The 24333-nt window shown below is 43.5% G+C and overlaps 1 protein-coding gene across 2 annotated transcripts in view; it reads left to right on the plus strand.

The window, feature by feature from the left end:
• The window catches only part of LOC119902297 (histone demethylase UTY-like), a 36134-nt gene that overhangs the window by 10557 nt on the left and 1244 nt on the right, over positions 1-24333 (plus strand). The window contains exons 3-29 of one of the 2 annotated variants that reach the window (XM_038718398.1): positions 1343-1451; positions 1766-1815; positions 6351-6409; positions 8367-8487; positions 8891-8945; positions 9883-9917; positions 10679-10772; positions 11102-11228; positions 11723-11821; positions 12233-12452; positions 13786-13923; positions 16223-16354; positions 16491-16562; positions 16643-16750; positions 17278-17661; positions 18085-18971; positions 19786-19915; positions 20062-20167; positions 20275-20480; positions 20629-20690; positions 21524-21598; positions 21699-21847; positions 21977-22091; positions 22218-22405; positions 22931-23072; positions 23326-23452; positions 24081-24251. In XM_038718398.1, the coding sequence (XP_038574326.1) occupies positions 1343-1451; positions 1766-1815; positions 6351-6409; positions 8367-8487; positions 8891-8945; positions 9883-9917; positions 10679-10772; positions 11102-11228; positions 11723-11821; positions 12233-12452; positions 13786-13923; positions 16223-16354; positions 16491-16562; positions 16643-16750; positions 17278-17661; positions 18085-18971; positions 19786-19915; positions 20062-20167; positions 20275-20480; positions 20629-20690; positions 21524-21598; positions 21699-21847; positions 21977-22091; positions 22218-22405; positions 22931-23072; positions 23326-23452; positions 24081-24251 (4161 nt within the window). The remainder of the gene's footprint in view (positions 1-1342; positions 1452-1765; positions 1816-6350; positions 6410-8366; positions 8488-8890; positions 8946-9882; positions 9918-10678; positions 10773-11101; positions 11229-11722; positions 11822-12232; positions 12453-13785; positions 13924-16222; positions 16355-16490; positions 16563-16642; positions 16751-17277; positions 17662-18084; positions 18972-19785; positions 19916-20061; positions 20168-20274; positions 20481-20628; positions 20691-21523; positions 21599-21698; positions 21848-21976; positions 22092-22217; positions 22406-22930; positions 23073-23325; positions 23453-24080; positions 24252-24333) is intronic. The other variant, XM_038718407.1, reaches the window with a different exon arrangement.

Genomic DNA, 24333 nt, shown 5'->3' on the forward strand with positions numbered 1-24333 from the left:
ATAACTATACAACACACTGTTTCGCACAGACATTTATTACTGTCGCACATCGCGCTTACGCTGTGAACACGACGTGACTATAATGGAGCTGTTTGCAAAGTGGAGGAAGAGAGAGAAAATAGCGAGGGACAAAGAAGAAAGTGTCCAAAGTATGGGATTATTTCAAGCTAAAGAAAACAACAACTCTAATGTTGTTCTGTCCACCGTAAAACAAAACTGATGTAGCCTTGGCAACAGCACGACGGCACCTGATCAGAAAGCACCCGATAACAGTAACAGCAAGCAAAAGTACTTCTTGAACGACGCATCAATGAATCGTTGAAATAATTGAGAGAAACTTTGAATTCTAAAATCATCGTTAGCTGCAGCCCTAAAATGAAGCGTCACTCACACCACTGTACAACGCCAAGTTTAACTTTCATCCATTTCATGTTGATAGCCTATTTCACCTCTGTTTTGTGGAATCAGGACTTTAATATTTTGATCACCTAGCTTGTGAGGATGGGTCAACTTAGTATTCTATGCCTGTTATTTCAGTGTGTCAGATACATATTTAATCAGCATTTAGGTAAATATAAGTATAGGACTCGGAACAGGGCGTCCCTACATTAAATCAGATCCATTCCTTTTTATTTTTGTGCATAAGACTACAAAATCTCCCAGGTGCAGCCCTGTAGCTGCCCAGTGGAATTGGTCAAATGCACTGAACAAATTTGCTCAAGATGGTTAAAAATGTACCCATAGCTTAACTTTCACTGTGTCAGTAGTGATAAGTCAATGCATTAGGGTTGTTAGAAAATGTAGTTAAGTGTGTGTGTGTGTGTGTACCGTATAGCTGGCAAAAGCGCCCACTGCTCCATGCCTGTTATTTAGTTTTTGAGTAATTGGTAACACACCGGTATGGCCCTTTTAACTCCACAGATCTTGTAGTGTGAATCCAGCTCACGGGCAGCAGCTGCATTCTGTATCTCTTTTTTTTTATCAGGGCATGAAGATCTGTAATGGAAATCAGAAAAAAGCCGTTCTTATCTACAGCAAACTCCTTTCCAGTGATTTAGTCTAGGGCTGATATTTATATGCTGAAAATAATGTGAGTCGACTCAGCCAGAAGTTATGGAGCTGACGTCAGCTGCGCAGTGACTTTCAAAAGTTCAGTGTGACGTTACTCTCTGATTTTCTCTCTAGTTATCTTCTCTTGCTCTCCCCACGTTTGTGATCTTTGCAGTATACAGACATGGATGATTATGTGTGTTTCCCAGCCCCTCTCAAGCTGTACTGCACATGTACGCATATCTGGCAGACGCACATTTGAGGCAATGTGTATTTGTGTTCCCCCACCCAGGCTGTTCGCTGCTACGATTCGCTCATCCTTAAGGCCGAGGGCAAAGTGGAGCCTGAGTTATTCTGCCAGCTGGGCCACTTCAACCTCCTCTTGGAGGATTACCCGAAAGGTGAGTAATCTCTCCTTTTCTCCTGCACTCAAGGGGTTTGCAAAACCATACTTGGCTTGTATGTTTTTGTTCAGAGATGCTTGGTCAACTGTTCATCTTCATCTTGGGTTTGACAAACACTTCAATTACCGTACTTTACAGGAGCTTCCATTGACTTTAAATGAACCTTTCAAATTTTATTACATCTTGAAGGACTAAAAGGCAACTGTGTTGCTAGTTTTCTATAAGCGTCTGCAGACATGCAGTTGGCTGTATGGTGTTGCGGTGACAGAGATAAACTCACCCCCCCATCCCCCCCTCTGCTTCAATTACAGCATTATCTGCATACCAGAGGTACTACAGTTTACAGTCAGACTACTGGAAGGTAAGACACACAAACACACACACGTGTTGCTTACTATCTCATTCACTTAGTGACACTCTCCATGCCCTGTCAGTTACACAATCTTGCTTTCTGTCCCTCAATTTCAGCTCGCTCATACACAGGAAGCATGTATGATCTCAGTGGGGTTAGATGCTGGTGGGAGATGCGGTTTCAGGTTTCGTGTCATTCTGAGCTTCTGTTCTGTTAAATTGACACTTTGTGGTGAGACTGATTGCTGGTTATAGCTTTTTCTGATCACTCAGCTATAGCTGTGTGGTTATGTAAATATTAGGGGTGTGTCGACACTTGGCTCAAGAGACAAGACACAAGTAGTTAATGCTAGTTTTCCTCAATGATGAATAGGGCTGGGTATCGAGTTCAGTACTTTTAGGCACCGACCGAATTGCATCAATACCATCGAGTATCAAAAAATGTCTTGTCTTTCGGTACCAAAGTTTGATACCTAAAAGTTCTTGTTAACGCCAATGACCCAATAAGCATGCAGCATTCTTGATGTGCTCACATCTAAAAGTGATTGTAATTGGCTGTGGTGATGTAAACACGAGTTCATGCCGGTTACGCACAGAGACGTGGCTCATGGATGTAAAAGACGTGGAGAAAATCAAAAGTGTGGCTTGATGCAACAGTATGTTGTAACTATGTAATATTTACGACGTAAGATAATTGCTGCCAAGAGCGGCGACACGACAAACCTGGTGACGCCCTTGACTGTGCATGGAATAAACTTAAGAGCAGAAAGTTGCTCCGTCTTTGCTGCAACAAGACAGAGCCGGTGCAGTCATCGTCTCAGCGCCCTACTGTCACCGAGCTGCTTCAACATGCCCACCGTACGAGCAGTGTTTTGGTTAGTAGCGTCGCTACAAGTAGCACCGTTACTAGTTTACCTACATTTCTCAGTAGCTTGGTGGCAGTGTCGCTGTTTTCTGAATCAAATCAAAGCTCTTTTATTGGCCGAGTAGCGCGGTAGCTTCCACACACGCCACATTTTCCCAAGTATTTCTGAAAGATCAGTAACTGACGCCACCGCTACACACGGACCTGTATGTGCAGCCGGTGGAAGCGCTTCCGTGTGATAGTGACATCGCGTACCGATCCTTGGGCTGATGTCTGCGACTTTGCTGCAGTGGATTAAAGACACGCGGCAGAGTTTACTTTCTATTGTGATAGTTGTCGCCTGGCCACCTCTTCCTCTAGTGAGGAGGAAACTTTCATATCTAGTGGCAGAAACTTGTTTCCATGAGATGAGAGATGTCTCTTTCTCTCAGGCCTATTGTCATGAATGTTTAGGTTGCAAGGTTGCCAGAGCACAAATTCACATATAAACAATAAAAAATATATAATTAATAAACAATGAAATTACATTATAAAAACTAAAGAAAGAGGAATACACAATATAGGCCTATGTAACAATGAAAATATGTCTTGGTTTTGACAAGCAGTAGCATATTTCAAAGGAACAATTATTAAAATAAACTATTAATGATAACAACAGTGGTTCTCCGTTTGTTGAGAATAAAATTGGTATTGAAAAAAGTATCGTTCAGGAACCGGTATCGATATCGAAAATCTTTGAACGATACCCAGCCCTAATGATGAATAATAGCAACATTTTGAGCATTAAAACAACAAGCATTCTGGTGAATTCTTTGCAACAGTTCTTTGCCTTTTCTGCTTAAATTTATGGTTGAAATGTCAAAATATAGAAAAACTGAATGTAATGCAGTAAAGCTCCCAGGCATTCTGTATTGCTTTCAGATATGTATTCTCCTGTAGATCATCTTTTCTCATAATAATATCATCCCTGCTGAGTCTTCCCTGTTTTGTGTCTTTTGTTTGAGGTAGTAACCTCTTTAAATGTGATTGTGGCACCTTTTCAGGAGAAATTAATTAATTTCAATTGTGTTGATTTGATATGGTAGTATCCCCTTCACATCCTTCTGCAGTCTCTATTCATTCAATTTACACTATACATTTCCAGCTAAACTGAGGCCCCCTGCCATTCACCGGTCCTGTGCAGAGTTGCGTGCATTCCATGCTGCTGACAACTGTGTGCACGTCGCTGTTTCTCGTGGGTCTATTTCAAGTAGCCAGCTATTTAAAAATGATGAAATATTCTTTGTGTGGTTCATGAACATTATCCGAAAGTACTGCGAGGTGCGACAACTCGGCACAACACCAGTGAAGCTGGGGCTCGGTCTCTACAGCAAGTGTAACTACCTACACACTACGCCTACATATGCACACTGAGAACCCAGGGTTAGGGTTACAAATTCTTGAAAGCTTTTGTCTTTTCTGATTTTTTTTGTATTTACATGTTGAAATTGATATTGTAATAGGCAGTATATAAACTTATTAGGAGAAAACTGGTAGTTCTATGTAAAATCAGACATTGAGCACCCCCATATCACCAAAATGGCATGATCCTTGTTTTTGCGAAGCTTTGACTGTGAGATTGACAGTCGAATCAGGCTCCGCCCATTGAAGCATCGAATCTTCGACTATTTGGGGTCAGCCCTACACAGAACCCTGTTTCAGACTGTACTGGATGAGATAAGGAGGTGGAAGCACTTCTGATCAGGCAGAAATATCACCACAAATCCATACACATTAACTTTGGCATCTTCCACAAAGTGCAGCTCACTTGATTTTACTCGTGTTGCGGAGTTAGTTTGCAAAGTGAGTCGACGTTATCAGTCACACATTTGTTTTTCCACTGCTTGAGAAAATTGATGTATGGTGTGACAGCGTGTGAAAAGTGTCTTCTACTTGAGTCTCACAAGACACTTCACCTGACAAGAAATATAGTCACATTTTAATCTTGTGAGATCCCGTCACAACCATAGTAAATATGTATGGATTTTGTTTACAAGAAAACACAATGCCAGAGAAGATTGAGTACATTGTGAAGTGTGAAGTTAGTTTCTTTGTTGTTCTTATAAATGTGTTTGATTTTCAACATTTTGTGTAGTGTAGTGTAGCAGCTGTCTGCATCAGATACATGTTTGGTGTACGTGTAAGGCAAGGCAAGTTTATTTGTATAGCACATTTCAACAACAAGGTAATTCAAAGTGCTTTACATAAAACATAAAAGCAACAGGGAAATATAAAAAAAAGTTTAAAAGCAACATAGGGAAATTGAAAAAAATACACAAGTGTCAAACATGTAAACGTTACAGTGCAGTGTACAGTCAGGGTTAAAAGAGTTAAATGGAAAATAAAAACAGGCTGAGGGGTTGAGCAAATAATGGAGTTACAATTATTTTGATAAGAGATGCACGTAACGTACTCTCTCTAGCTAGTCTGTACTCGGGTCCATAGCAATCTTTGGGTCCACTAAAACTCCAAAAACCCTCGGACACTACAGAGAAACCAGGACATGTCTGTCCGCAGGCGACTTTGATCCAGTTATACCCTGGACCCACTTGCGCGTTTACAGGTGGACAGAGGTTCCTGCAAATCACTCCGTGAGATTTAAGACCACTTCCTTCACTCTGTTCAGTCTCACACTCATTATCTTTTCACTCAATTTCATTTCTCACCGTGAAAATATTTAATTAAAAGCAATGGTAAAAAGCTGAAAACAGGACAGTAAAAGTTGCAGTGTAAGTTATCAATCTACTAGTTAATGGCAGTGGTAAAAAGAAAAGTCTTCAGTCTTAACTTAAAAGAACTGACAGTTTCAGCAGACCCGCAGTTATCTGGGAGATGGTTCCAGATATACGGAGCATAATAACTGAACGCTGCTTCTCCTTGTTTAGTTTTGACTCTGGGGACAGAAAGCAGACCTGCCCCAGACGACCTGAGAGGTCTGGATGGTTCGTAACGAAGCAGAAGATCAGAAATGTGTTTTGGCCCTAAACCATTTAGTGCTTTATAAACTAACAGCAGGATGATTTTGAAATAAATTCTTTGACATACAGGAAGCCAATATAAAGACCTCAGAACTGGAGTGATGTGATCCACCTTTTTGGTCTTAGTGAGGACTCGAGCAGCAGCGTTCTGAATCAGCTGCAGCTGTCTGATGGATTTCTTAGGGAGCCCTGTAAGGACACTGTTACAGTAGTCGAGTCGACTGAAGATAAATGCATGGATACATTTTTCCAGGTCTTGCTGAGGCATGAGTCCTTTAATCCATGATATATTCTTCAGGTGATAGTATGCTGACTTTGTAATTGTCTTAATGTGGCTCCTCAAATTCAGGTCTGAGTCCATGATTTACACCAAGATTTCTGGCTTGATTTGTGGTTCTTAACATTACAGATTGAAGTCGAGCACTGACTTTCAATCATTCCTCCCTGGCTCCAAAAACAATAACTTCAGTTTTATCTTTGTTCAATTGAAGAAAATTCTGGCACATCCAATCGTTGACCTGCTCTCAATACAGTTACTCAGCACTTGTATGGGATCATAGTCCCCTGGTGGAAGTAGTGGAAGATGAATAGTGTTTTTTTATTGTTTTTTTTTTTATTTCAACAATGTCATAATGACCTCTCACCTCTCTCCATTGCACCCAGAATGCTGCCTTTCTGTATGGCCTGGGAATGGTATACTTCCACTATAATGCCTTTCAGTGGTAAGTACAAACTATCTTTTATTTAATTTGCATATAACTGTGTGAGTCTTTTTTTAGAAATACCCTTTTGCTGGTAGTAGCACTATGACCAGAGAGGCTGAATTACCAATACAAATCCAGGGTTTTTCCTGGCTCAGAATGGGCCTTTGGGAGGTGACTTTGCGCGACAGTAAGCATGGCCGGTACGCGTACAGTAAAAGCAATGAGTTAGCTTATGACTGAAATATGTAGTTTCTTGTAATTTCTGACCATTTGATAAATGGTGGGGGGGGGCGTAGTAACGGTATAAAAGTATAATGTTAGTATTAATTTATATATTTACAGGCTACACTTGATTTGGATAATCTGCTTACAAATAGTTTAGTAGTTGAGCTTCAGCTGTTTCACAAATAAAACCTTGCTCTGATATTAACCTATACCACTGTGGTTAAGGTTTGATTAGTGCTAATGTTTGTGTATTATAATTTCAGATCATAGTAGGCTATAGGCTACTATAGCTTACTATTAGTAGCCTAATATTAATTCCAGTTGGACAAAACGGTAGTTTCATTTTTACATTTATCTGATGCTTTTTATCCAAAGCGACTTAGAATTGCTATACATGTACAGAGCAACTAGGGGTAAAGTGTCTTGCTCAGGGACACAATGGTGGATGTCTCACAGTGGGAATCGAACCCAGGTCTCCCACACCAAAGGCAAGCATCTTATCTATGCGCCATCACCACCCCAGTAAGACTCCCACAGTTATATGCATTTTTGTGGGATGTTTTCAGTCATTCAATTATTGTGCAAGACAAATGCTCTACTTGGTGGTTAGTCTCTCATTTGTTTATGCAAAGTAGCCTACTAACTCGTCAATAATAATAACCGTGCATACAGAATAAGGAGTTCAACATTTCTAAACTTTACTGTAGTGCCTCAACCTTTATGTCCTGCTTCCTCCTGGCTGTGATTGGTTGGTTTGCGAAAAGCGACTTTGACGAGCCTGATGCACACGGCTGCATGACAGGCTCCCGATCTTCCTGCGGAGATTAGCAAGTAGGCTATAACGGGAACAGGTGAGCGTCACGTAGAGCACAGAAAACCTGATCTGGAGAAGGCATAGAGGGGAGAAATATAAAATGTAAAAGTGACAGTACCGGTGAATACAAATGGCTTTTAAATTGTGAGAAATAACAGGAAGTCATCTCTCCCAGTAGCGCGAGCTCAGATGCGTAGCGGAGCGTTCATGCGCAGTCAAACCAGCGCAGCAGCTAGTTTATTAATCAGCGATGTTTATGAGAGGAGAGGTGACTGCTGGAAGACAAGACGTCGTGTTTAAGTTTATGTACTGCTTGCTCAACAGTTGTTTGATAAATGGCTATTAAAACAGTGTCAAGACGCAAGCGTCAGCAAATGCAGCAATTTTTCTCAACAGCTGCAGGCAAACTGTCAAATTGTTTTCAAGAGACACACACAAATCCAATACTTTGAAAAGCCCATCCTGCTCGCCTGCTACGTTTCTTATAGCAAATGCTGCACCTTGACATTTCAGCCACCAAAGATGAAAAGCTTGTATTGGCCAACTTTCCGCTGCAGTATTAGTGGATTCAGCTGCTGTCTGATTGAACAAGCTAATAACAAATGGGGTACTTTCTCAGTTACTGTGGAAGGAACGTCTTTAGTATTCAGTCCAAGATGGCACACATGCAGCGTGACTTGAATGAGCGCCGACTGTCTGGCCAGCAGAATGTGCTGCATCTTTGGTCGCATTCACACCTGTTGTTTGGTTCCTCTGGTCCAGAACAAATAAAAAATAGTTTCCTTTATAGTTGTCGTCCATTTAGGGTTTGCAGAAATTCATTACAAACTAACTGGACCTTGACCTGGTCCAACAATCGAGTATTATTGTATGTCTTCCTTTCATATGTTTTTCATTCCGCCCTTCTCTTCATCATGCTTTCCTTTGGTCCCGCAGGGCGATCAAAGCATTCCAGGAGGTGCTGTACATTGACCCAGGGTTCTCCCGGGCCAAGGAGATCCACCTACGCCTGGGCCTCATGTTCAAGGTCAACACAGACTATGAGTCAAGCCTAAAGGTAGGGCCAACCCCAAAGCTGAAACTCCAGTTCCAGGTTTATAGTCATGGATTAATCGTATCTTAATACCAGACTGAGCACTGTTGCTGATGTTTGATTTTAATTTCTTGAAAGCAGCAAAAAGAATAATAGCTGTGTGAAAATCTTGAATACTTCTTGAACCTAGCCTGCATTGTCAATAATTTGGGGTGGCTTCACAGCAAAGGCGCACCACTGCCTTTGTAATTAAGCACATACTGGAAGTGTTGAGTTATAGCAGCTTTATGCATCAAGATTTGCTGAACAGAATAGAAAACGACGGGTCCCGCTGTGACACTAGCTCTGAGTGGCTCCTGGCAACTAGTGATAAATAAAAGCAGTAGTGTTGGTGCTTTTACTGACTGCTACCCATGTTCTCTCACAGCATTTTCAGCTGGCTTTGATTGACTCCAACCCCTGCACTTTGTCCAAAGCTGAAAGTAAGCACCTTTTTTTTAAAAAAAATTTATTTTACATGTTCATATATTTATTTGCGTATTAATAAATCACTTAAATCACTTATATTAAGTGAATATATTGATTACATGCTTTCTGGATTGTTGTCTGCAGCTTACATTGTAATAAAACAAATAGAGGCTTACTTGGCTCTTTTTTTAATGATTTGAGGCTTCTTATAGAATTTCTGTTCAAATGTATTTTTCCTTGTTTTTATATGCATCACACAATGTGCATTATATTAATTACTGTGGTACAAATATCCAAACAAGAGCCATTCGTAGACTGCACCACTCTCAGCAGAGCAAAAGTCCCTTTGCATCCTTGCATCTTGTCAGCAGCAGCAGGGAAACTCAAACATCTTATTGTGTTGGGCTGAGCTGCTGGGGTGCAGTCTGGGTAGAGTACTGGCATTATTTGATATGCCGCTGCCATCTCATCTCTCCCGCCCCGGTACCTGTTACCTTGACGACAGCAATATCCATTTTTTGCCCGGTCTCTCGCTGTGTGCCTCATTGTGTCCCCCTCATTCCTGTTTGCACTCACTCACACATACATAGCAAGGGCAGCCCCCGTCTTTCTTCCTCTCTCTCTCTCCCCCCCTCCCCTCCCTCCTCTATCTCTCTCCCCCTCTCTCTCCCTCCATCTGCTGAGAGTCACTCAGGCAGCTTAGATCAGACACTGCAGCGCTCCAGACAAAGGAAGGTGCCGTCAGGAGCACAGCTACCTATCTGGTCCGTTACACTCAGTATAGACAGGCAACCTTGGGTTTCTGACACCTTTTTTATTTACACCGCAGCACTACTTTTTAAAGACTTGGGGAGACTATTGGGAGGATTAACTCTCAGAAGGGGTGGGGAAACCTTTCTTAAATGCTAAATAACCTCTACCTAACGTGTTTCCTCTTCTTTCCTTTCACAGTTCAGTTCCACATTGCTCATTTGTATGAGATTCAGGTAAGTGCTTGCTCTTTTATTTAACCTGCACTTCAGTTGTGTTTCCTCCCAAGGACACAAGCCATTTGTTTGGTTTTTGCAATTTGTAATCATGAAGTGCTGCGCGTTGATTGGATGCCCAAATGCTGAGGCAATCGCTCATCACCCAGCTGCCACTGTAAAATCACGGGGTATCTGAACGCTGGGGATAGCCCTGGGTTTTTTTTTTTGGGTATTTTGAACCAGGTGCTGACAAATTAAAGAGGGAGCAGAGTGTGTTAGTGGGTGGCGTGCGAGAGGGGATGGGAGATTAGGCTCAGCCGATCGACGGGGTTGCCACGGAAACAAGAAAGTCTGTCTCCCCCTCTTTTGTATGCTGGTGGTCTCTTTCTCTTTATGTGGATTTCAGTAGAGAAGTACAGTAGCTTTCACCAGCTCTGGGAGTAACGGCGCCTCACGACTTTATTTTTTTATTTTATTTGGGGGGGGTAATGCTGCAGTTTAAGTCTCAGGCTTAGGTTCCATGCTGCCATTGAACAGCACATCTTTGGATGCAAAAGAGAGGGCCATCAAGAAGGATGGAGAGACGGACAAGAGGGATGACCTCGCTAAAGTTCTGGATTCAGATGTAATCCTTAAAGCTGTAAACAATATTGTAATTTGTGTTTTTTTCTCTTCTCTCATCACCCTCTACTTATCCTCCCCCATGGTACATTTCTTCTCCCATTACTGTCTTTGACCTTCTTTTATCCCCCTACTGTTCCTCCACTCCTCATGTCCAGAAGAGATACCGAGCTGCCAAGGAGGCCTATGAGAGCCTTCTGCAGACGGAGGATCTTCCTGCACAGGTGAAGGCCACTACCCTGCAGCAGCTAGGTAAGAATGTGCACAGACTTAGTTTGGTATGGCAGACAAGAGTTAACATTTAAAGTGATGGGAGGAAAAAAAGCAAGTGTAGTTTTATTCAGCTCATTGGATGAAACCATTGTAAATAAATTATTAAATATTTTCTTGTTTCATGAGGGCCTTTCCCCAATGCATTGTGTTCTAGCCCGTTCTATGCAATCATTTCTGGACCTTAAATGATCTTCATAGAATTCTAATGTTTCAGGGGAACTTTTATTTGTTATTTGACTTACTTTTCACTTCTGTTTCAAACAAAGTGCTAATGAAAAACAGCGATTGATTAATATGGCGTTTCCCAGGCTGGATGCATCACACGGTAGAACAGCTCGGGGACAGAGCCAGCAGGGACAGCTATGCCATCCAGTGTCTGCAGAAATCTCTGGAGGCCGACCCCAACTCTGGACAGTCCTGGTACTTCCTTGGCAGGTACGTTGTTAAGCGTTGTTTGAATATAAATCTTCTGTCATCTAAATCGTGGTAAATTGTAATACCACAAAGGTAATATTTGGACAGACTTATTTGACCGACGATTTTGCAATACCAAGCAAATCTACTGTGGCACAGTTGCATTTCAATCAAATGAGCCAAATGCAAACAGGGAAGTGATGGTAATGAAAACCTGTTTTGTATATAATTGGTGAAGAGTATCACCATATCGGTCCTGGAATTTCTGTCATTGAGTAATCGTGGGAAAGTTGACTAGTTAAACAACTGCTGCTCACGTCTCGAAAGGTTTGGGAATTTGGGGAAACTTAAGTTGAGATCACGGTTAAAAAATGTATGTTGCATGCAGTCTGTAGAAGTAGAAAGTTCAAATGTTTATAAGAAAGCTTTATGTGTATTAGTTATTTGACATACTTCATTTGTTAAGAGGTTTTCCATGTCTGTAGCACAACCCTTACAGCCTGTGTCTCCTGCAGGTGCTACTCTAGTATTGGGAAGGTCCAGGACGCCTTCATCTCCTATCGGCAATCCATAGACAAATCAGAGGCCAGTGCAGATACCTGGTGCTCTATAGGGTAAGGGTCGATTTGTTCAGTGAAGGCTGCAGTTACATTCAATTTTAATGGAAGTGTTTGTACCGTAGACTGTAGAAAAACATGCACGCAAGCCACTACTGTCACCTGCGGGTTTCTGAATGGACTTTTTGGAGTGACCGATACTCTTACTTTTTTTTTCCCCCAATTGTTTTCCATATCTATCTATCCATCCTACCTCTAATTTCTCAATTAAACCCTTGATTCAATCACTTCCTTAACCCTTATATTTCCATTGTCTTTTGCATGAAAAATACACTGTTCATCTCTCCTCTATCCTCAATATCAAATCCTTCTCATCTCACCCTCTCTGTACCTCTTACGTTTGTCTCTTTTACCATCTCTCTCCCGTGCACCCCTTGCTTCTCCATCCGCACCTTCCCTACCCCTCAGGGTGTTGTACCAGCAGCAGAATCAGCCCATGGATGCTCTGCAGGCCTACATCTGCGCCGTGCAGCTGGACCACAGCCACGCTGCGGCCTGGATGGATCTGGGCACGCTGTACGAGTCCTGCAACCAGCCGCACGACGCCATCAAGTGCTACATCAATGCCACACGCAGCAAGGGCTGCACCAACACCACCGCGCTAACCCACCGCATCAAATGTCTGCAGGTGGGTGGAGAGAGGAATGTTAAAGCAGGAGGTGCCTTGGCTGTTTGGATGCAGCTTGAATTTGCTAGTCCAGACACCCTGCCAGCGTGGATATCATTAATTAAAAGTAGGGATGTCCCCGTTATGTTTGAAGGAATGCTGCATGAAGGAAATTTAGCCTACATGCTTTCCTATAGGATTCTTCTGTAGCAACATCAGTGGTTCTCAACGCTGCTCTGCTTTACATGTGACACACGCTGTCATTTGATAAACTGAAACTGCTGGCTGCCATTTATAATTGTGTGCGCTCCACGGGTCACTCTTTCACAATGCTTTTGATTTCCAGTGTTTTAACAGAACTTGATTTGGGCATATTCAACAGCTGGCGGGACAAACACACAAAGGTTTAGAAATGTACCAGGATTTATAAAGCAGGTCCACCTGCCTAAGTTTTAAAATTCCTTCCACTAGTACAGGGCGCAGCAGGTGCGGTTTCTCACAGTTTCCTATGTACTACCATCATTGCCCCCTCCTGCCTTTTGCTTTCCTTCACATCCCTGCGCAGCCACAACTGTGTTGAATAAGTGTATAAATTATTTCCACTCAGATGTGAATAGTATTTGTATGAGTATTTTGGCACAAAGGAAATTTATGAACCCAAAGGACCTGAAACCATACAGGGGTAAATACCAGAGTAGAATAAAATCCAGGGATCTCTGATGGGACTTTTTGGTGGAACTGGAACCTTTTTTGAGCTTACGTGTTTCAGGGAAAGAGTATCCCAGTAGCACCCTTGAGGAATAATAAATTTTCCTTATTTATTTATTTATTTATTTATTTATTTATTTATTTATCCTTTTTGTGACCAGTTGACTCAAATGGCCCTTCCAACCGCTTTAACAACCAGGGTTCTAACAATCCCCATGTCATGTGTTAATGTATTCATCTATATTTTTGTTCAAGCAATGTCATTTTCCTTTACATATGCATGAAGGAATGTTACATTTCCACCACTTATGTTAAATTCATGGCATTAAGCAAGCTCAGTGGCTTGCTTTAATGGCATTGTGACTGTGTTTGGGATTACTGTTGCTGAATGTCATTCAAGTAGTAATACCTCCTCGTATGGTTGATACTGTACATGACGTAGGTATATTATTACCAGCCAAGACACATTGCATATCGCTGTCAGTTTACAACTTAGCTTCACTTGTGTTTTAACCTCTTACCTATTTACCATTGCTGATCATTTCCTTGTTTTGAGGTCATCGTTTTTTTTATTTAAAAAAAAAAAAAAAGCCTTGTGTTTTATTATTTTTTTTTTGTTTTTTCACGTCGTTTTCCATTCCCCTAGGCTCAGTTGAGTAACCCCCAGCTCAGTAGCCTACAGAGTAAAAGTAAAATGCTCCCTCTTATTGAGGAGGCATGGAGTCTACCAATCCCAGCTGAGCTAACCTCCAGGCAGGGAGGCCTGAGCAGTGCACCACAGCAGGTGAGAGACCAGATAGAGCTACTTACACCTCCCGCCTCCCTCCCCTCCCTTTTGACTGAGCGCACACTCAGCCACATAGGCACTCAAACACATAATCGTAATGTACACACAGACATACCTGCTGGTCACCACGCGCATGCACTGTTGTACATAGTGATGGGTAACACTTGAGCTTAACTCCACCTTCAACACGGGGTGTGTGTGTGTGTGTGTGTGTGTGTGTGTGTGTGTGTCTGTGCGTGCGCGCGCGCGCAGATGTCTAAAGAAGCCAGCAACATGAACAAAAATATAGCATTTCTTTACACACTCAAATTGGAGACTTTATTGAAAAACTGTGCGTTTTTGCTTCATGGTGACAGAAATCACTAGTCATTTATTAATCTCTGCTTCAAAAAAATGTCCAGGTCATGGCTGCTTTATGGCATTGATTTTGATTGAGGGAGGGGTCCAGTCAAGTGTTACCCAGTCCTGCACTCCCTTTCTTCTCCACAGCACAGTAGCCACTCGGCTTCACCCATCACGCTCCGTTCAAGTAAACCAAAAAATAAATAATAAAATCAACGAAGCACTGGTGCAGGCTTTTGTTAATTCCTTCCCATTCAAATTCCCCTTCTATTAATCCTGTTTTTAATCTAATGTGGCATTCAGGATTACCGCCGGCCCCCTATAGTTAATTTACAAATCCAGTTTTAGGTGGCAAACCTGTTGAACCTGCACCACACCGCTTTTTGCTCTTAATCTGCTTTGGGTTTATACTGGGAGAGATTGCCTTTCTGAAGCGATTAAAACTTCTCTAATTCTAAAATCAAGTGGCTGTGTTTCTAATTCTCACACTCACTGATGCTTGACACTTTTTTTGGCTTTTGACCCTGCCTCAAGTGTGATCGGTGAGGTCGTGCTGCCGTAAAGTATGCCCAGGCTTCCCATTGGCTCTGTCCGCCCCCCCCCCCCCCCCCCCCCCCCCCCCAATAGTTGACCTTAGACGTCCTGCAGTTGCACACAAAGCCCCATCAACGCCCCCTAGTGTTTCATCACCACTTCACTCATTCAGGCCCATCATTACAGTAGATGCGAGTAGTTCTGCTGTGTCCATGTTTGTGTGTGATCATTGTCGTGTTAATGACTTGTAGCATTGAAATATGTTGGATTTTCTTTTGTTGTTGTTCGGGCTTTGACTTGGTGAGAGTCAATTTCACTGTAAGACCTATTTAAGTGTGTTTTGGAATTTGGACATTGTGGATGGATAGTTTTTTTTTTAATGGGTTAGATGTGACTTCAACCAGATACATAATGAGGAAATACTTGATAAGAGATTTAAAAAACAGAATACATGAGAGTATTGAAAATTAAGTTAAAAATATTTGCTTGAAATGCAAAAAGCTGGTATCCATTTTCCATCCATTTTGCACCCTCTCATGAAACACACATAATAAGTAAGACTTGAAAGGACTTGAAGTGTGGACTATTATTCAAGGCCTCTTAGCTTATTGATTTTTTATTTTTTTAAAGCAGCTAGAACAAAAACAAAGCAACTGCTTAAAAAGAAGAAAAAAAACTGAGGTTTTGCTGAACAGAATTTCTGGACAGTCACATCTGGTTCATGGGCTCGCTCAGAGGGTAATGGTAAGCTTGTCAGTCTGTGGAACCTTTTGCTTTAAAGGTTGGGTTGCGCTAATGTACCATTAAACAGCTGCGACTGCCTTTTTATGTTGTTTAAAGTGCGGAGAGGAACACACTGAATTGCTGAGAGTTTTATTAACCATTGAGTGCTGCGGTGTGTTAAGTAGTGATGTATTTCCACCGGCATTCGTCTAAACAGGAGAACTGCCCCCGGGGGCTGTTTGCTGCCGCCCTATGAAGTAACACCTTCAGATACGCAGAAATGTTTTTCCTCTACATGTCCTGCTTGTTTGTTTAAGCGCCAACACAAATCACAGTATTGTTCTCCTTTTTCTTTCTTTGCCTTATTCTCCACCCCTTGCTTTGCTTTGCCCTTTGACCTCTGACCTCTTTTGCCGTACTTTATTTTCTGCCTTCTGCCACTTCACGCATGATTTCAAAAAATCATGCTTGACTGTTTGGTTTTTTTTCCCCCCTCTACACTCCCTCCATTTTATTCGTTTGTGTTTTTTGCCACTTCCTCTCGTTCTAATCCAACCCCCCCCCACCCCCACCCCCCCACATCTTAATCTTCCATGAGCTTTTGTTATGTCCTTCCTTTTATGTCTGTTGTCTTCCTCCTTATGTTTCTTTTGCTTCCCCTTTGCCTGCGCTCCCCCCGCCGTCCCCTCTCCTCCAGGCTTGTAAGCCCAATCACAGTGCAGAGGGTGGCGGCTCGGGTCAGACTCTGCCCCCTCATGTGGGCTCGCTGGGCCAAGCAGAGGACCAGTCCTGCCCGGCGAAGAGGAGGAGAGCCTCCAGCCCTACCAAGGTAAATATGATTTACCTGCAAGGAATGTTCCTCTTTTCCTACTATAGTACAGCAGATTTATCATGCATTTTAATCTAATGTCTTCTTCAATGTGATCTTTACACCTGACATGTATATTTTCATACTCCGTTTTCAGGGTGATTCATGGGCCAGTAACCCAGCACAGCCACCAGTTCCCAACTGGTACCTCTCCCCGCAGAAATTACAGGTTAGATATCTCTTATCTCCTGGTTTAACTTAATTTATGATTCCCGTTCGTACGTGAACTTTTGCCGTCTTTGTCTTCAGGCTCTGGAACAATTGCGGAGTAACCGGGCCAACCTGAAGCCTCCACAGCTTCAGATGTTGGGGCAGCTGGAGGCTCAGCTCGCCATGATGCAGCAGCACCAACACCAGGTAAAAACCTATCCTGACACACACGCACACTTGGATCAAACAATATTGACCATCAATTTATGGCACCATAAGGAACATGACTATTTTAGATGCAGGTACATGAAGGTCTGTGCTTCAGTGCATCAAGCATTGACTATGGAAATGTAACATAGTAGCACACACGGAGGTCACGGACTCAATAAATGTGTGTACTGGATAGTTGAAGGCTAAAACTGTGATGTTAGAATAAATAATCCAGGCTGCATGATGTATGATCCTACAGTAGTATTCAGGCCTCACTTAAGCTAGTAAAATCTTTTTCACGGTGTGTTGTGGCATGTGTAGGCGGTGTGGTTTGGCACACAGTACAGTACAAGTGAGTGCAGGAAAGTTTAAACATTGACAGGTAAGAATGTTGAATGTTTTTTCTGACTCTGAGTTGTCTTTTGGTGGTTGAGCTCACCCCTCTGGTTCTCCAACCAGGTTAAACAAACATAATAAATGACTTGCAGCTATTAATGCATTTCAATGTGCTTTTCCATTTACAGATGAGACAGAATGCCTCAGGAGGTCAGGTGCGCCCATCTCTCCCCAACGGTCCCACGACCAACTCTCTCCCCTCCCCCAACCCGAGCCTCCACCCTACCCGGCCCCACCTGGGAACCGAAAAGCCACTGTGCCCGCCTCAGCCGCTGGCCAACGGGCCCATGGGCCCCGGGACACACGGACACTCAGACTCCCTTCCTGTGGGTGACAGTTGTAACAGTAGTAGTAATAATCAGTCAGGGCCCATGGCCACAGGACCCAACGGAGACGTGCCTTACCTGCAACCTGCCGGCAGCGGCGACGCAGCACTGCTACCTCACACCTGCACAAGCACGCAAACACAGGACGCCGCGCCGCGCCAGGCCCTGCACCTAAACTCCTCTCAGGTCAGACATCATTCGCTCGTCTGGCACGTTCTCTGTTTGAGCTGAGATACGGATATAATTCTATTTTATCCCACTGACCTACTTGGCTCTGTTGTAAATCTGTCAAACTGTTGAGAAAATCCATGAAGTGTTTTCTGAAACAAGCCGTGAAATCCCTCACTTGAGAATCTGTAAATTAAAGAATGCAGGAATTTTTGCACACATCACCAGTGTCTTCCACTGAGCCAAAAGATGTACACATGTAAAAATAGAAAAAGGAAGGGTTCACAACTCATATTTTATGCTCTTAATTATTAAGTTACAGCACCTTATTCCACACAAGAATCATCATCAGGTATTTAAAATGTTGTGAATGTGGTCACTTCATTAATAAAACAAGCACTGTCTGCTTTTACTGTAATAGTTGCTCTCTTCTTCCTTTAGGGGCTTCAGAAGGTGTCTGTTCCACATGCGACGGGCTCAAGTAGTGATGGCGCCCTCTCTCTCCCCCAGACCCCCAACTCTATCGCCCCTGTGCACCCCACCAATCAGGTTGGACATTCCACTAACGCCCCATCGCCACGGCAACAGGCCCACAACCACCTCCCTTCCCCTCCCTCCCTGCCCCTCTCCTCTACCTCAGGTGGAGCAGCACCTGGTGCGTCCGCTACCAAAGAGAGCAACACCGCCGCCACCCATGTCACGGCAGCCGCGTCCCTTGGCAACGGGGGCCCAGAGGGCAAAACGCCATCGCCACTACCATCAGCTGATGGCAAAATGGCGCAGGAAGATGGCCTGGCCAATCACATGCACTTGGGGGAGGGTGGCATGGTGGCAGAAGGTGGCGAGAAGCCGAGCCTTAGCGCAGACAATCCTAGACTATCTGCCCTGCTGGCAGGGGGGAAGGGCCCTGAGAAGGGCGAGGGACCGTCAGAAGGGACTGCATCCACAGCATCTACCACGACTGAGTCCCTCAAGAAAGTTAACAACATCCACCCGGCCGTCCTGCCCTCCACCCCCCACGCGCAGGGCAGCTCGGCTGCCTCATCGCCCATCTCTGCCATATCCACCGCCACACCCTCGCCCAAATCCTCAGAACACACCCAAACAGGCGCCCACAGTCCTGCCACCGCCACATCTACTGCACCTGCCGTGAACGGTAATGGCAAAGGAGGTATCTCAGAGGACTCTCAAAGCCCGCTGAAGGCTGAGCCGCCCACCGTCACCAGTCTCAAAGCTACGCCTCCACACGGACACAGCTCCTCCTCCTCATCATCGTCATCTTCAATCTCCATCTACCCCAGCTCCACAGACGTGCTTAAGGCCTGCAGGTTAGACTGAAATCCCTCGTTGTTTTTCTTTCACGTCATGGTGTCCTGCAGACGGCTGTTTAATGCCTCTTGGCAGGACTAATGGACTTGCCAAGGTGTGTGGCTGCTTCAGCTTCAGTGTGTGAATTTGTATGAAACCTGAAAATGTGCACACCTCACTTACTCTTGAGATTTGGTTATAGCACATGCAGAGGGGCTCAGCACTTTTTAAATTAAGTGGTGGGAGTTACTCGTTCCTCCTCTTATATCTGTGTTAGCCATTATTTTTCCTGCAGTGCGTGTTATGGTAAAAGTAGTCTTATCAGAAAATTGAAAGGTTTGTGCTGTAAAATAAGTGGTGCAAATGACAGAAAGATCAGTTAAACTGTGTGGTTTGTTTTGAAGATGTCTCCTCCCGGTGGAATTGCAGAGTAACTACAGAACCAGATGCAAATAATTATGTAACCATAAACAACACTGAAGGCTACTGGGCAGTCTTGTTGCCATGCAGATATTATTCAGCCCAGATTATACAGTTGAATAGATTCCTCCATTTGGTCGCTCTTTTATCAAATGGAATTTTCCCTCATTTTGTATTTGATTGGTGAAATGTGGCATCGCACACTGAATATAGTTGATTATTCAGTGCAATGGGCTGCTAAGGAGTATTAGCAGATAAGATCTGAGGTAGGACAGCGAATCTATCAAGTATTATTTACAGTATTTTACTGGTGCATTATTTCTTTGTCAGTTGTGCCCTGGCTGATTTTATAATCTGCGTGTTGTCACTTGTGATGCCATCACTCAAAACAATTTCGACATTGTGTATGTGCAGGAACCTGGGGAGGAATGGTCTCTCCAACAGCAGTATCCTCCTCGATAAGTGCCCCCCGCCCCGACTGCCCCCTCCACCCTCACCAGCCCTGCCCAAAGACAAGCTCAACCCTCCCACACCCAGCATCTATGTGAGTATCACCCAGAGGGCGTCAAGCTGCTTTTTGTTTTCAAGTATTACTCAGACATGTCTACAGGCAGGTAAGTTACTGCTCTGACAGGTGGTCAGTATGTCCTGTATGGTATCTTAACGTCCTGTTTCCTCTCTGCGGACCAGCTGGAGAACAAGAGGGATGCTTTCTTTCCCCCACTGCACCAGTTCTGCACAAACCCCTCCAACCCCGTCACTGTCATCAGAGGACTGGCTGGAGCACTCAAACTGGGTAAAAGCTTTGTTTACAATATGTATTTTGTTTATTTTTCCTCCTTATATCAATCGCAACAGTATTTTAATAATTTTTTCCCCTCTCTTGTGTCGGTTTCTCTGTAGACTTGGGTCTGTTCTCCACAAAGACGTTGGTAGAGGCGAACCCGGAGCACCTAGTAGAAGTCTGGACTCAGCTCTCTCAGCCTGCTGATGAGAACTGGGACCCGACTGGCATTAAGAAAATGTGGCGCTGCGAAAGCGCTCGAGCCCACACCACCATCGCCAAATACGCCCAGTATCAGGCTGCTTCTTTCCAGGAATCTCTACGGGTCAGTTGTGCTTGTGTCCTATGGATTCCACTTAAATAAAAACTTGTTTAGGATTCAAGTTTTGCATCCCTTTCAACACATCTAAGGACACGAAATAAAACCGTCTGTAGCGTACTGCTGGCTTAATGCGTTTCCTGTTTAATTTCAGGAGGAAAATGAGAAGAAAGCACTAAAGGAGCCCTCAGACACAGAGCCAGCGTCCGCAGAGAGGTACCTAATGTTAGCTTAGTTTGATTGTTTTCCCCCATTAGGAGCTCCAGACTCTATTACATTTGATCCAGCATTGAATATAGACCAATTAAATTTTACCAAACAATTACGTTGACATGTTGGCGGTGTGGAAGCATTTGAAAGTGTCCGAGAAAAATCGCAGTTTGCAGACACTATCCGCACCATCTGTGGCTGACTTTTTAGAAAAGGCAACAAACGGTCTGACCCTCTTTGAGTGTTTTTGTCACTCGTTTGTGAGAAGACGAGTAAGCTCACCTCACCTAAATTAGGAGTGCACATGTTTTCAAGGCTTTATGGTAAATCCACTGAAACAGACCACAGCAAGCTGACGGGCAGGTTAGCGACTTTATCTTTTTGGGCCTCGGACCCACCCACCATAGTCTCTCCAAATCCTGTGGGAAACACTGAGTAAAAAGCAAATTTTGACTATTTAATTTATGCAGTAATGAAAAAGCAAAATAAACAAATGGGAATAAATGGGGAAAAATGTGAATTTACTTATTTGGTATTTTGCAAATTTTTTATTATTTTATATTCGGCTTCAGCCAAGAATTTGTATTTTGGTGCATTCCTAGTTTAGCTGAATTGTTTTGTGGAACGCTTTTGAAGTAACATCAAAAACCTGAAAATCTGCAGTCTCAGTTTTGGCATATGAGCTGCTACCCTCACACACTAGCTCATAATCATCGGCGCCCCCTTTTAATTTATATTGCTACACGCTCCCTCTTTTGCAGGACTTTATTGTGAGGCTGCGACCACATTAAACATACTGTTTGTGGCTAGTTGTAAATCTTCTTTGTGTGTGTCTTCAGTGTTGCACGTAAAAGAAGGGGACCCTTAAAGCACATCAAGTTCGGAACCAACATCGACGTGTCGGACGAAAGGAAGTGAGTGTGGATTTCATCTCACCACGTCTTGAAACTTATATTATTTGTTGTCTTTTCAAGATGCTTTGAAACACTTATAATGACTCCTCGCCTCCACCAGGTGGAAACAGCAACTCCAGGAGCTCAGTAAACTGCCAGCCTTTGCTCGAGTCGTATCTGCCGGCAACCTGCTCAGCCACGTGGGTCACACCATCCTGGGTATGAACACAGTCCAGCTCTACATGAAGGTCCCCGGGAGCAGGATAGCAGGTTAATACACACTGAACCACGTGCTTACTTTCTGAGTCACTTGGTAACTACAGTTTATTATTTATTCTGAGAGTTGTGCATGAGTTTGGTATGTGGACTTGTGCAGTGAAGAGATTTTTGTCTCTCTAGGTCACCAGGAGCACAATAACTTCTGTGCCGTCAACATCAACATTGGTCCAGGCGACTGTGAGTGGTTTGCTGTACCAGAGCCGTACTGGGGAGTGATGAGCAACTTCTGTGAAAAGTAAGATGGACTGGATGACTGTGTCTGTGCTACCCCCATACCTCCGATTCCTTGTATCTGCCCATCACCCTTTTCCCTCACTTTCATATATCCATCACAACTCTCTTTCCCTCCCCTCACACCCAGGAACAACATTAACTTCCTGATGGGCTCGTGGTGGCCCAACCTGGAGGACCTGTACGAGGCAGACGTTCCCGTCTATCGCTTCATCCAGCGTCCAGGCGACCTGGTGTGGCTCAACACCGGCACTGTCCACTGGGTGCAGGCCATCGGCTGGTGCAACAACATCGCCTGGAACGTAGGACCTCTCACCGGTACGCCTGGGGATATGTGTTAATGTTTATGGGACCTAAGAAGCCAGCATTTCTTACTAATGTGAACTATTTTCCCCTGTTTTTGTTTTTTTTGTTTTTTTTCTCATCTTTGATTGTCTTTCACCACTTAAGGCAACAAAAAATAACCTTTGTTTATACATGTACTACTGAGAAAGGAGGTAGATAACCTAACAAAAGTCAGCCAGAATTGTCTTGCAGGACTTATGTCTGTTATGGTGACCTTTTACTGTGATGTTGGAAATGTTATTTAGCTGATTAGTGACCTTTTTAGCTGATAACTGAGCTGATTACAGCAGGATTTAATTTCCTGTCTACAACAGATGCATTTCAGACGGCGTTGTCTGTGTGATGGAACAAATACGCTTCCATGTTTACATAATGTCTATATAATAATATATAATAACATAATAAGACCTTTCTTTGCGAAGGCACCTTTCAGTGCGTATAAACATCTCCCTGGTTTCCTGTGTTCATGTTTGGTATGTTTTGCCTCTGCTTTTTCAGCGCACCAGTACAAGCTGGCTGTGGAGCGTTACGAGTGGAATAAGCTCCAGAGTGTCAAGTCCATGGTTCCCATGGTGCACCTCTCCTGGAACATGGCGCGCAACATCAAAGTGTCCGACCACAAGCTGTTTGAAATGATCAAGTGAGTCCCGAAATCCTTCACCTTTCACTCTCAACAGTTTGTATTATATGTTTGACTTTGTGGTCTTTTGCATAAGCTGGATTTTAATTTAATTTATTTATCCATCCATCGTCAACCGCTTATCCTGCGTACAGGGTCGCGGGGGGCTGGAGCTGACATCGGGCGAAAGGCAGGGTACTCCCTGGACAGGTCGCCAGTCCATCACAGTAATTTATTTATATTTAATTTAAAATAATTTATTCTTGTCAAAAAGGTACTGCTTGCTGCGGACATTGAAGCAATGCCAGTGGGTGAAGGAAGCCTTGGCTTCAGCCGGCAAAGAAACAGTGCTGAGGCCGAGGACCAGGGACGAACCAGCCCACTACTGCACCATCTGTGAGGTCAGTGAGCACACCGGGAACATTTTAGCATCACAGGTGTGAATTCTAACAGGATTTTACATTTCTGGGTAAGAGGCTCCCACTTATTCCTAATATAAAATAAGTGTCTTGCCATGATGCTTAGCATTATGAGTGATGCTCTACACCGTACATGTTGGATTAGAACCAATGGATCTGTCCCGATTGTGTCTCTCTGCTGGTCTGAATCTAATCATTTGTGGTTCAAGATTTATTCAAAATGTCTGAAAGTATGTGGAGAAAGTAGATGTCAATACTTAAGATTAATTTATGCTACAATTCTGCAGTTTGAGGGATTTTGGACAGCATCAAGCCTTGTGATCAGTTGACACTGAATTAAAGACAGACTCCGTTTGTGTTTGAGCTAATTAATGGGTATGCTAATGGCTTCATGTGAATGCAGGGATTTCAGCTATTTAGAAGAAATGTGTCCAAATTCAATGTCTGCTGTCATTGCGTCTTAGCAGTTATTCTGTTATTCACCATCTGTGTAGCAGCTCCAGGATTTGTCTCTAGATGACATCACTGCATTTCTGCTGTTCAGCTTCATTCAGATGTACAAAAAGCTCAGTTACAGTATGATAGCATCTATATTGTGTGTGCTTTGCAGGTGGAGGTGTTCAACCTGCTGTTTGTGCGCCGGGAGCTTCTGTCCAAGAAGCAGTATGTGGTCCACTGCCAGGACTGCGCCAGGAAAGGCTGCGCCACGCTGGACGACTTTGTGGTGCTGGAACAGCACAGGATGGAGGACCTGATGCAGGTCTATGACCAGTTCACATTAGTAAGTCACCAGCGTGAGGGAGAGATGGACTCGAGGCGATTGTTTCTTCTTTCAAACTTAAGGAAAATTCCAGTAAATTGTG

The sequence above is a fragment of the Micropterus salmoides genome, unplaced genomic scaffold (assembly GCF_014851395.1).
Source record: "Micropterus salmoides isolate LMB-PRFRI ecotype aquatic unplaced genomic scaffold, ASM1485139v1 Ms_hic_scaffold_1, whole genome shotgun sequence".
Taxonomy (NCBI): domain Eukaryota; kingdom Metazoa; phylum Chordata; class Actinopteri; order Centrarchiformes; family Centrarchidae; genus Micropterus; species Micropterus salmoides.